This window comes from Temnothorax curvispinosus, unplaced genomic scaffold (assembly GCF_003070985.1).
Source record: "Temnothorax curvispinosus isolate PA1 unplaced genomic scaffold, ASM307098v1 QBEX01015043.1, whole genome shotgun sequence".
NCBI lineage: Eukaryota > Metazoa > Arthropoda > Insecta > Hymenoptera > Formicidae > Temnothorax > Temnothorax curvispinosus.
The window spans coordinates 88,209-101,704 of record NW_020224823.1 but is presented as its reverse complement, the minus strand read 5'-3'; the positions used below and the strand labels follow the sequence as shown (position 1 = coordinate 101,704).

Genomic DNA, 13,496 nt, shown 5'->3' with positions numbered 1-13,496 from the left:
GGGGCGCGGCGGGAGGAGGGGGAGACGCGGGGGGAAGTTGTTGGGCGGTGCGGGGGAGGGGGGGGCGTGGAGGGGGGGGGGGGGGGTGGGGGGGGGGGGGGGGGGGGGGGGGGAGGTAACTCGAGCCAATTTAACAACACGTACGCGGACAACAGATTTCTAAATTCGGCTATATTCCTAGACGAGTACTCCAGCTGGGTAGATCTGAACACGCTTGGGCCCGTCCAAATCTGTCCATATTCCGAAACTACCAACAACGTCGATACCACTTATTCTGGAATATAATCTACGTTATTGTATACATGTATATAAAAGGATGAAACACAATAATTGTGATAATAAAAACACATTGTAAATTTTCTCAATAGCCTTCGCGTTGCTTGCACTTTCTGCGATCACGTCCCGAGGGAAGTTCTTTCAGAGTAATCGTTTTTAAAAGTTTTTCAGAAAAAGATAACGATTCACTTATAAATCAGTCGTAACGAATAGCTCGAACGACAAGGTACAGAAATGTATATAATTTGTCGAAAACAATTGACTCGACGTATGAACAGCGTCGAGATCTAATGTTTGAGTTATTATAGATATTTCCACCGAAGAAGAACTGCCTTTCATCACGTGCAATTCTTTCATATTTGCATGAATAACAACATCGCTGATATAGATATATATTCAACTTCCATCGTTTTAATTGAATTTAATTAATGTTTTATATTATTCTTTTAATTATATTTTTTCTCTATAATTTTTTAAAAGACCTCTCTTCATTATTTTCCGCCGCTTTTCATTTCGTCATACTTTCGCCATAAAGGAAAAAATCATTTATATAAAAGAAATGTTGTGTGAGAGATGTCAAAATTAATTTATAATATAACAATTTTTTTTAAGGTAACATTAAGAAATTACGCATTTTCCCCGCCTTTTCGATTACCTTGCGCTAATCTTGCACTCTTTTTCGTTCTCAATATTAACTGCTAAAGGAATTATCAAATACACAACTATACTGCTAAAATAAACGGTACTACTTCTGATAGTAACAGCTTAACGCGAACGATCGAGTTAATATACGTTCAATGAAAAAATACAGAAAATAAAGAAAATACAAGCAAGATAAATAAATCTAACAGAAGCAAACAGTTTCTGTACAGCCTCATTTCGTAATAGTTACACGAGCGAATCATTGAGCTGGCTTTATTTATTTTTCCTCGAGTCAATTAAACTTTCATAAAATATTTTTTTTCTTACGGTAAATAAAAGATCAATTTTTGATATAGCGTAAGCATAGTACATACAACCATTTTGAGTCTATAAAGAGTCTATAAGTTCGTGAAGTGTGACTGTTTATATATAAATATGACCGTAAATATAAAATAACAGCTTTTAAATAATGAATCTTACATCACCAATACAGATAAAGCCTCGATAATAGATTCCGACTGTCATCTCTGATATCTTAAGTGGGAAAACGCTCGTGCGATTATCGACATTGGGATCGTTAGATGTCAGACGGTCATTATACGAATCATAAAAAACGTCTCTCGTAAAAGTATGTACAATTCTGGTTCGAATCGTTTTATATATTCAGGACATCTTATTAGACAGTTCCGCTTCACGCTCTTTAATTGTTTATCGAGATACAATGCTGAACGAGCTAGTTTGTTCATAATGCAGCTGATACATGAACGATAAAACTCTTCTTTATAGGGGTCGGGCGAATAATGACGGGTAATACGATTATTAGAACGGGTATATTGCGTAATAAGCCGCGGGAAGTACAATAGCTCTCACGTGAGTAGCGTATCGTCTAATTCCTCTATTTTGCCCTCCGGTTGAGAGAGCACTTTACGCAACACTTTGCTGACCACGTCGGACAGAGACTCCCTTGCGCCAGCATCCAAGAAAGCCATGCAGCGCTGAAAGATGACAACATGAAGAAAGAATTAATTACATGGGAGAGAGGATGCAATCACCTCACAAAAATTAAATAAACCGTTTTAGAAAAGAAACCGATTGGGAGATAGCAACTAACCTGATGTTCTTCTTCGCCTTGCCTCAGCCGAAGCACCGCGATAAGTGCGAGCTCGCTGTTCGCCTTGACATATCCGTTCTTCTCTTTTGTACCGTTCACCAACATCGGCAAGAGGGCTCTGAGCAGTTCGGGTGACATATTTTCAGGTGGTATGTTACGCGCGAGATGAATGCAAACTCGAGCGAGCAATTGCTTCACGTCGTTGCTGTTATTATTCATCGACTGAAAGTTGCAGCAATTGTTAAGGTCTAACATTGGTTTAACATTATAAAATATTATTATCCCGCTCGACATGTAAATGTTTCATGCTGCGCCTCTTTAAATATTACGAGCAATCTATTCGAGTCTCAAATAGACGTGACAAATGTACTTCTAGAGCTTACCCTCACAAAAGGCGACAAAATTTGCTGCGGTATTGGCAGCGATTCGTTCATAAGATACTGAAATAAGTATCCACAGGCTCGTACGCCGTTCATGACAATCTGCACCCTGTCCGCAGCCAAATATGAGAGTATCACCGCACAAACACGATCCTTTTCCTTAGGATTATATACCGTGGTAGGTGATTCTTTCAATACTACGAAAAGCGCAGCCGATCGTCCATGCCTTAGCACCCAGTCAGCATTGGTATCGTTACCTAATCGAATATAAATAATTTTTGTAAGTGCCGTATATTAATTATTTGAGCCTTACTTCTTACTTCTTCATGAACTTACATAAGAGGTGATCGTTAAATGCGATCGCTAAGTGTTCCGGGGTTAACCATCGCAAAAGAGCGCCGAAACAACCAGCGACCGCGTTCCTCGTTACATCATCCGGATGACTAAGCATACTGCTGAGCGTTGCGAATACTTGTTTCTTCATCGGTTCGGTCATTTTGTCGCCAGCGGGGGTCAGTACACCTCTGAGAGCTTGCAGCATCGTTTCCCTGTTCCAAATAATATAAAATTCTTGTAATGCGTTCCAAAACTCGAAAAAAGTATCTGTAGATTCATAAAGATTACCTTATTGCTGGATCATCTCCTGTTTTGATACCAGTGTGAAGTTCAGTAAACAAGGGATCGACACGTGTATGAATGACAATCAGATTGCTAAGAGCATAAGCTGCTTTCAATCTGACTTGTCGATTGCTGTCATTCAACGCCCTCAAGAATGTAGTTTGCAATTGCGGCAAGAATTGTTTCAGCATAACGCCAACCTATAAACAAGATAAATCAATAATTTCGAACCGGAAGAACTTTTGCGACTTGGACGTTGAATGTCTTATGTGCAAACATTTCTTCTTTTTATTCGCAAATCGCATAATAATATAAAGCCTAAAATTCTGACAAAAACTATAGGTTTCACGCATGATGCGCATAATGCATTATTTATCCTTGTTTAACATTTGGTGAACAACAAGAATAAATAATCCATTATTATGCGTAAAACGGAACGCATCCATTATCTTTTAATTTTGTACGAACCTTTCCAAGTAATATAGCAAGCGTCTCGAGAACGGCCGCCTTAACACTCCAGTTGAAACGATCACCGAGAATTCGGATAAGCGGACCAGTAATATGCACTACGCTCGGTTGCAATGCGGCCGCGCTGGACAATTTTATAACTTCTCCTAGTCCTTGAGCTGCGTGCTCCTTTGCTTCCGGCAAACCGTTCAGTATGGCCTCCCTGAAGATCGGTAGGATAGGCGTGATTCCCTTGGGAAGGCAGAATCCGGGTAACAAGTCCTGGCCTTTCAAGTCGGATACTGCGAACCGAACGGCTTGCCTAATGTCCTGTACGTGCGCTATCTGCTGTTCAGATGACAGAGTCTGCAAGAAGTACAACAGTTAAAAGCGAACAATTAATATTAATGTTAATATTACTTTAAGAATTCTCAGGATATAAATTATTTTCAACGTTTCTTCTCACACGTTCCTTTATAGATAATATTGATCTTGGCATCCGTGTTATCGCGAGTCATTTCCATTCTTACCTTGGTGACAGCTGTGAGCGCCTCCCAGCTCATTTGCAACACGTCCCTGTCCTCGTCGGTGAACAAATGAATCAAACCCCTGAGCAATTGCGGGACATACTGGCTGTAATCGGCGCGAGTGTCGCGACAGAATGCGCAAAGTAACGTCGCGGCGCTACGCCGTTTCGATAGATCTTCGGCTCTCGTTGCCTCCATCAGCTGATCCATCACAGTCCTGACGCCTACCTCATCGGTGACGGAAAGAACAACAGCCTGACAATATTCTAACTCCTGCAGTTCGTTCGCCGTTCCTTGAGCACTGGAAAGAGCAGTGAGTAATGCTGGTAAGATCCTATGGAGGAACCTTGTCAATGCTTCACCTGCCACACTAGCCAGTATCGACAGTGCTTTCGTGTTAACTGGCGGCGAGGCTAACTGCGGGACTAGATACGGCAGTACAACGCGCGACTTGATCGCCATCACTTGGCGTAAACCGTCCAAAGTGTTTTCCGCTTCCGCCGGGTCAGGCGAGTTCAATTGCGTCAACATCGCCGGCAATATATCGTCGAGGGCGCGAACGCCCACCGTGGAATGCAAGCCGTCGAAAGTCTTAGCAGCCGCCTGACGGACTTCCGGCAACGGGTCGCACAACGCTTTTCTGAAATAGTACGACTCTTTTATTTAAACGCTTGATCACGTGTTTCGATCGACATTTTCATAAAACGATTGTACTCACCTCACCGTTGGCACGAGACTGATGACGAAGGTCAGCACCATATCTTTGTTGGTGCTTGCCATAATTTCCGACAGGCCTATGCACACACCTTGGCGCTGATCCGCCTGGTCACTCTGCAAACCTTTCTCCAAGATCGGTATGATCTCTGGCAACACTCGCTCTCCCAATTTCCGAACGAGATCGCCTAACGTCCGAGCGGCCACCTGCCTCTTATCGTAACTCGTACTCGCCAAACATCCCAGCAAAAGAGTGAACAGCGTTGGTAATATTTCTCGTAGCGTTCTCGGCGTATTCGTGACCACTACTTTCCAGACATGTAGAGCTGCTTGACGTACCATGAGAGCCACGTCAGACCGACCCATGTATAAGCCAGCCAACACACGATTCCGTCTCTCTGCACCCAAGGCATTTATAATGGCATAATGCGATTGTTCTGTACCAAAGTTGTCATCCTCGCTCGCAGTTTCGGTCGACATCTTGCCCGATACACCAGAGATCCTGTAAAGTAAATCGCCCAACAGTTGCACAGACGAGTATCGAATACGCCAGTTGTCGTCGAAGAGGCCCTTCTCCAGCTCCGGTAATAACAGCATTATTGCCGAGTCGGCGTAAAGAGTGACGATACGTTGTCCCGCCCTCAATGCGGTCTCCCGCACGTATTCGTTCTCGTCGGCCAACGCCTTCAGGATGGGGTTGATGATCTGTCCTATGTACGGAGTGAATTCCGTAGTGAACGCGCTCGGCATGTATATGAACATCATGATGTATCCATCCTTCACGTGGGGAGCGATGTCGGTTCTCTCCGCGGTGCTGATGATCTCCGGCATGAGCTTGTGAAGCTTCTCGACACCCAGTCCGCGCACCACCTCGGAGAGACCCTGGGCGGCGCCGGATCTGTCAACGCTGCTGGTCTCGGAGGTCAGCGTTTGCATCAGCCAAGGTAAGAGATCCTCGAAGCTGGACTCGCCCATTCCTCGCACCATCGCTCCAAGCGCTCTCGCCGATACGCTGCGTACCTCGGGCACTGGATCGAGCAGACTTGTTTTCAAACCCGGGATAATAGTCGGCAGATACGGAGTCAGGTCTTTCTGATCCGTTAAGGAGTACATATTGCCGATGATTTGCGCGGCCATTTTTCTCGTCTCCGTAGAACGATCGAGGAAGGCGCGCTGCACAACGGGCATGATCAAAGCTAACGAGGGAGCATCGATGAAGTGTACAAATTGCGTATCCAGTAATGTTTGCAGGCAAGTAGCGGTTTTGTGCGAGGGATCCTGTAGGGCTTTCAGCAACACCGGCACAATGGCTTGAATCTCCGGGTTACGGATGACGCTTCCAATAACCTTGAGCGCCTCCGCGCCGGCTTCTTGCACCTTCGTGTGGGAATCACTAAGTACTTCTATCAGTTTGGGGACGATACTCGGTAGGCAGCTGCTTAACTGTTTCGGTGCGCAGTACGCCATAGCGCCAAGTAACTCGACAGATCCTGAAAATAAGGTGAATGAATTTTTAATCTCAGTTTAACGTGTCTTCTGTTTTATTTTCAAGATAAATAATAATATCGTTCCTTAATTGTACTAGAGCATCGTCCAGCAATTATAAAATCGAGAAAATAATCATTATGCTGGATACATCTCAGTGCCAAAACTATCAAGCAAAAGATTCGGATTTGATTTTTAGAATTGCGATCCTGCATACATACAACTTTTGGAATTTTAAATGAAAAAATATCTAACTGTAATAGAAAGTATCTGAAATATAAACTTCATCCTAAGATAATTGAGGATAAACAAATTGTGATACTGCATCTCTTTGGATGGAACAGGAAACTTCTAAACAATAATAAATAAATTTAAAAACGAAGCTCGGTCCTTCAATAAAGAATTTACAATTCTTTTTCATAAAAATTGCAAAAATAAAATTGGGAAGAGGCCAAGGTACATATACGATTCCTTTTCTTCAAAAGACTGCACCATCGCCATCGACGAAGTCTCATGCATAAAAATACAAAAATAATAAAGGCTACACAAAAAGTTAATAAAATCTAGTTATGCGAGATTAATTCTACAATAGAAAAATACTTTTAGTTTATTTACTACCAGAACGAATGTGACGAGTTTAATTACCTGTTTTCGTTCTCCACGAGTCCTCTTCCAGAGCCGCCAGTAGACTTGGCAGAACGAGTTTAACGCCATGGGCAGAAAGTTTGCTCATAACTACTCTGGCAGTGTCGTCGGTAGCGGTTCTCACGTACTGGCTCGAGTCGCCGAAGCACAACAGCAAATGCGGTAATACGTGAACGATGTAGGGCTCAAACAATCTACCGAGCATTGTGCACAACATCTCGAACGCGAACAGTGCACCTTCGCGGTGCCTGTAATTCTTCTTGTCTTGGATAGCGTTGGTCAGTTTGCTCATGATGTCCAGTTGCTTCAACGCGAGAATTCCCATACCTTTGATGAGCCCGGCCAGTCCGTACGCCGCGCCTTTACGCTCCCCGTACTTGTCCGACTTGAGCAATTGGTCCATTAGATTATCCACGATCTTCGGTGCGTCCTCCTTGATGGCATCCGTTAGATGCGGGAGACAATTGGCCACGGCCTCCTGCACCTGTTGCGACGGCGTGGAGAGCGCCGCGATGAGGCGCATCACGATGGGCTTGATTCGCGGGTCGTTCTTATCCAGATGCCTCGCCAGGGATCCCATGAGGATCACCACCGACTGCTTGATCGAGTCGAAACTGCCAATCTTCGGCGCCTTGTCCATGAAGTCTTCGAAAACCGGCAGCAGTGACGCGATGTTTGCGCTACCGTGAAGATCGACCGCCGCGACGGCGGCCGTGAGCATCTCGGTGCGTACGGACTGATTCCGATCGCCGAGCCCGGTCATGACGAAGAACTGGATGAGCCGGTGTATCGTTTCGGCGGTAAGAAGCGGCGCTATTTGAGCGAGGGCGAGCGCTACCCCGCGTCGCGGGCCCCACGTGTCGATAGGCTGCTCAATAACGCGGCCGAAATCGTTCAGCTTTGGCGGGATCATGGCCAGTTTCTCCTGATACAATTGCAACAAGTTGTCCAACACGATCGGCGTCAGATGCGGCACGTTGGCCAAGCTCTGGGCTAGAGCGTGCGCAGCCGCTTGTTGTACCGGTTCGACCGGATGAGCGATATCCTGGATCAGCTCCTCGCAGAGGGTCTCCGCTTCCGCGATAAAATCAGCCGCGTTCCACAGCTCGTTAGCGAGGATTTTGTTTTCGTCATTCACGTCGAACCGAGCGATCCACACTCTCCTGGTGAGTCTGTTGAGTTGATCCTGATCCTCCTTCTGGGACGGGAAGGCCTGACGTATCACCGTCAGTCCTCGAAGAGCCGCGTCTCTCACGGTCGACAAAGAATTCTGTAATGCACCGATCAACGAGTCTATGTCCTCGCTGGTGGCGATCGCCGCACCCGGTTGACCGCTACCGGACTGCGCAACGTCCAGCAAGGTCGCTACCGCATGAGACTGCACTCGGCTTGTGGTAGTCTCCATAAGCTCGATGAGCAAGTCGAACATTTGCTTGCGCGGCAAAAGTCTGGGATGTCTGAGGTCTTTCAAATCGGTGGTACTACCTCTCTGTTTGGCGTGTTCCTGAATCAATTGCAGTCCCTGTATGATCATGCCCTCGTCCTTATACGATGTCAGAGTCTTCTTTATGAAAGGAAAAACGTAACAGAACGCGGGCGCCGTGAATAGCTCTTTCTTCTTGATCGTCACCGCGTGTATAAGATTCAACGTTCTTTTAACCGCCACGTCTAGATTTTCCTCTTCCCAGGCTTGGTCCAGATCACACTGCGGCTGCAATTGCCGCAGCGTAACGTGAGCAATAAGGTCCCCTAGAATCGCACCGTTATCCATCGTCACCGTTTGCCGAAGAGATATGTAAAGCTCCGACATCTCGGGTGCTGCCAGGGGAGAACCTAGATTCTTCAAAATGGGTGGTAGAAGGTCCTTTAAGTACAAAGACAGCTCTTGCCGATTGCCGCGTATTGAGCACGCCACTAAGGATACAGTATTATCTATCTTGGCTTTCAACTCGGTTAATCTCTTGCGAATACCATTCTCCTTCGCGATCTGCGCCTTTATAGTTTCCTCTTGTTTAGGCGTCAACTTCGGTTCCTTTATTTTACCCTCTCTCTTCCGTTTCTCGTATAACTCGCGCCGCAGTTGAAGCTCCTCTTGCTGCTCCTTAAACGAGTAGACTTTACTTTCTCTCTTCATATTCATAGAACTGAGAATATCGTTCTCGTCGTTAACAGGCAATACGCTCTTATCGTAGAGCTCTCCCTCGGGAGTGAGATACGTGAAATATTCGTCCTTGGTAACTCGTAGGATCTCCGGATCGTCAAGCTTACTTGTCACGTTTGATACTAGCGCGGGTAGAAAAGCGTCCGGTGCGAGGGACACGATTTTTATAAGCGCATTTTCATAGCTCGGCACCGGTTTATAATTCTGGATTAACATCTTCCTCACCTCGTTGCTGTAGGTACGTAAGAAATCCTTTGGTACGAGATTGTAGTTCTTGGCGATCTTGAACCATAAGTTTGGCACGGCTTTGAGCAGCGCCGGATGATGAGATGGAAGCAGAGCATCTCTGGTCATTTGAAAGGTATGTGCTTCGAATAAGAAGGAACCTGAACATATGGCGAATAATCCATCGGCGAGACACCTGCCAGTAATCTCTCCCATTGAGGTTTCTTCTTTATTCTCTTTATCCGATTCCGACTTGATCTTAACATTTTCTAAAAATTTGTTGAATTCCGTTAACAATGCCTGCGCCGGCCCGTACGTACTCAAACCGGTCACGATTTTCTTGACCAACGGGAAACACCGTTGTCTCGTCACAGAATTTGGGGCAGTGGCGCAAGACACGATTGCTCGATGAATCCCAGTTAGAGCTTTCTCGTTCAGTTTGTCGGAAAATTCAGTGATAAGACGTTCGCAGAGTAACATAAGATGGTACAAAATATCGTCGCTACAGGTCGATAGAAATTTTTCGGAAAAGAATATTTGCTCGTCTATCGCGTTCCACAGCACGCTCTGCTTGTCATTCTCCACTTGGTCAGCTAAGACGAATTTCAGCAGCAAATACGAAGCGACCAGGCCTTCGGTTACCGCTGTTGGTTGCGCGCATTGCTGCGTAGCTCTGGTTATCGCCTGCGCGAGGATCGGTGCTATTATTCCCGAGTACGAGGCGGCGGGAATCGAGAAGAACAGCTTAATGTAAGCGGTACGCACTGCGGCGGTCGACGTTTTCGCCGCCATACCTTTCTTGAAGGCGTCGACGACGATTTTTGGTACATTAGACGAGAATTTCCTGGACCACAGTGCCATCATTTCGAGAGCGTGTATCAGCGTCTTCTCGTGGACCTCGGTCTCGAGCACCTTGACGAAATGCTCGCAGGCCGTCTCGGCTAATTTCTGCACGCTATTGCCCGAAGCCACGTTGTAGCTGAGATTGCCGGCACCTTGCAGCACAGAGATCTTATGAGTCGCGACCGTGAGTTTGCCCTCCGATCCGTGAAACACCGCGAATACGGATGACAGCAACATTTCCAAAGCCGTCGTATCGGAGCATTGTAGAGCGAGTTTGCGGCACGCCTCAACCGCCTCATCCCGCACCAAATCCTCCTTAGAATGTAGATTGGCAAATAATCCTTTACTTATCTCTTGGCTATATTGGCTCAGGTCGAGATTCAACCCGTTTAAAATGTGACCGACTGATTCGATTATAATCTCTGGATTTCGCAACATAGCTTTTTGTAAAGCGGGAAGTAATTGAGTTTTGAATTCCTCATGAGTCAATCTCCGAAGAAGTGGCACAGCTGCATCAACTACGTACAAATCCGGTTTCTTCTTACAGCTAATCGTCGCTTTTATAAAAATGTCTATCATATTTGCCTGAAATTTACAAAAATACACATACATAAATACACATATAGATATTTGTACATATATTACATTTAGAAATTATAATGTGCTACTCTTATCTCGCTCACCTTCAATTGTTCCACCAAATCATCTCTTTTCGTCGCAACTAAATATCTCATAAGTAAACTGGCCAGAATAATTATACCGTTTCCAAGCTCCAATTTTGTTAAATGTCCGACATAAGTCTCTATGTTTGCAATAGCGACCCATTCATGCGCGAGCAACGTATACACCTTGTTGGCAAGTTTCTTATCTGCGGACGCTAAAGCCGCAGCAGATAAATTTGCCTGTGCCTCAATGAGCTTTCCTAAAGATTCATCCATTTGAGTTATATGACGTTCGTTATATCCATGGAAAATAAGTAAAGTTGACCACTTCAATGCGATATACGCGGTTAAAGCAGTGTTCAAGCTACAAAAAAAAGCATTGTTAGAAAAATGTTATTTATACGTAAATAGCTAAAGTATAGAAAATTAATTCCAGATTCGACCTACGTCGCAACCACATTTTTATGCCAGGTAGCTTGCTCTGAAATTACAGTTGTCATATGTTTGATGGTAGCCTCTGGTTGCTGCTTAATTAGTTCCACAATTAGGCTTCTCACGTAGGACTGAGAAGCGCTATCCTTGTATCTATGTAAGGTAAGTGATACCACCTTACAGATCCCATTAACAATTTTGTCATTGATGCCTGTAATGAATAATGAATCTCATATGTGAATAATTTATATAGCCTAATAAACATAATTTAATGGCATCAGTATTTTTGGGTAAACGTGTGACAATATTTTTGCCTAAAGTCAATCGAATCATATATACAGAATTTTGTCATAATTATTTTATTAAGATCCGTTTCAGGGATAGATTTAATATCAGAGATAAAAGATTCATCTGTACATATTTAAATGTTTTCAAGTTATAGACCTAGTTTACATCGATCACTTGATACGCGTATTAAATAGTAAATAACTAGTAAATAAGTCTGATTATTGGCTGATCAGTTCAAATATACTATTTGATACGCGTATCAAGAGATCGGTGTAAACTAGGCCATAGTCATTTTTGTGAGTCCAATGATTTAAGTGGTTCTACATACATAATGAATAAGAGATTTTTATTCATTTCCTAGACAAAGAATTGAACGTGCTATTGTGCTGCACAAAGAGATGTTAAATCGATTTCTGAACTAGGAATCTTTATAAAATATTCTGCATATTATTTCAAGAATATAAAATTTTACATGTGTGTGTGCCTATTTCTAAGTCAAACATAACAAATAAAATAAAAATTTGATTTTAAAATTACAGAAAGAAAATTCTATATATATAATAGAGAGAAATAAATCACTTGAAATCTTCAATTTTAAACTGCAATATTTTTCATTGATATCATCAAATTATATCAATCAACATCGAATTACGTGATTAATGTGAGAAAATTTAAATAAAAATATATAGCATAACATAAACAAATCCAAAGTAATATTTATATACATATACAAATATATATTAATTTATCTTCATATGTATCATACAGAAAATAATAGTTATAACAAATTACTTGAATGCATGTTATGTAATTTTCACAAAAATGTATCAGATATGTTTAATAATAAAATTATTTTAAAACCCTATTGGCATAGTCAAATTGAATCACATAGAAAATAATACATTTATAATAAATTACTCAATTAAAATATATTGAACATATATTTTAAATATATTTGCTACGTATATTATGTAATTTCCACAAAAATGTGTTAATATGTCTTTGAAAATGTTCAATGAAAATATTTTAATACCCCGTTAGCGTAGTCAAACTGAATCGCATAGAAAGCAACACAGTTACAACAAATTACTTCATTAAAATATATTAAACGTATTTTTTTAAATATTTGCTACATATATTGTGTAATTTTCACAAAAACGTGTCAATATATCTTTGAAAATGTTCGATGGAAATATCTTAAAACCCCGTTAGCGTGGTCAAACTGAATCGCATAGAAAGCAACACAGTTACAGCAAATTATTCCATTAAAATCTATTAAACATATTTAATTAGATAAACATTTGCCACCTGTGCCAGGTAATTTTCACAGAAAAATGTCAGATATTTTCGACAGCGCTCAAGGGAAATATTTTTGACCTTAAAACCTCATTGGCGTTATGGAAACCTCTGTTGGTGTACATACAACATAATTTATATATAATCTTTCAGATAGATCATAAATTATGACAGATCAGAACCAAGACTGAGAGGGAGACAGATACTTAGTAAAACAATTAAAAGACAATATTGTAAATAAACGACTCTGGACTGTTCTAAACAATAAGCTTGTGACAGTTTTTGCCAAAACTGTGCACGAGTGTCGCGGAGACAAATCACGTCGGTGCTCCGAAAACTGATCGGTTCCCCCTCTCGCCCTCCTTATTTTTATAACGCCGTCACCCCGGTCGCGCGTAAGAGCGTCGCTTATCTCTCATCAAAAAATAATACGTGTCCGTCCCGCGATCATCCTTACCGGGATTTGACAATACGCTGGCGACATTTTGCAGAATCTCACGCCGCTCCTTCTTGCTGGCGGTCTGAACTCGATTTGGCAGGTCCTTCAAAGCTTTTGCTAGCTACAACAAAACACACCGATTTATAATAACGCGACGTTGTACGGAGTAACGCGAGAATTTTCTTCGCATTCCACGTGACTCGCTCACCTCGACATCCGCCATTTCTTCAAAAGCCGGAATGATCGTATAAAGCGCCGCTCTTCACCGCGGGCACGCAGTTTGTGCAGAGTATAGAGCGTGTGAT

At 43.0% G+C, this 13,496-nt stretch overlaps 1 protein-coding gene across 1 annotated transcript; it reads right to left on the bottom strand.

Moving 5' to 3' along the window:
- Positions 1–843: 843 nt before the first annotated feature.
- On the bottom strand, positions 844–13,477 carry LOC112465278 (eIF-2-alpha kinase activator GCN1-like). The gene is made up of 13 exons (XM_025032757.1): positions 13,400–13,477; positions 13,210–13,312; positions 11,184–11,379; positions 10,758–11,100; positions 6,846–10,659; positions 4,720–6,205; positions 4,005–4,641; positions 3,496–3,840; positions 3,034–3,227; positions 2,746–2,957; positions 2,413–2,666; positions 2,030–2,251; positions 844–1,913 (listed from the first exon to the last, which is right to left on the bottom strand). Exons 1-13 carry the CDS (start codon positions 13,412–13,414, stop codon positions 1,785–1,787), a joined length of 7,950 nt encoding a protein of 2,649 aa, XP_024888525.1. The 5' UTR covers positions 13,415–13,477; the 3' UTR covers positions 844–1,784.
- Between the last annotated feature and the right edge of the window lie 19 nt (positions 13,478–13,496).

Bases quoted from the DNA above. Each gene is read 5' to 3' on its own strand.
- LOC112465278 (XM_025032757.1), bottom strand. The intron at 4,642-4,719 runs GTGAGTACAATC...GTACTATTTCAG, and splicing joins AGTCTCGTGCCAACGGTGAG to AAAAGCGTTGTGCGACCCGT. The intron at 3,228-3,495 runs GTTCGTACAAAA...TCTTGTTTATAG, and splicing joins TTGCTATATTACTTGGAAAG to GTTGGCGTTATGCTGAAACA.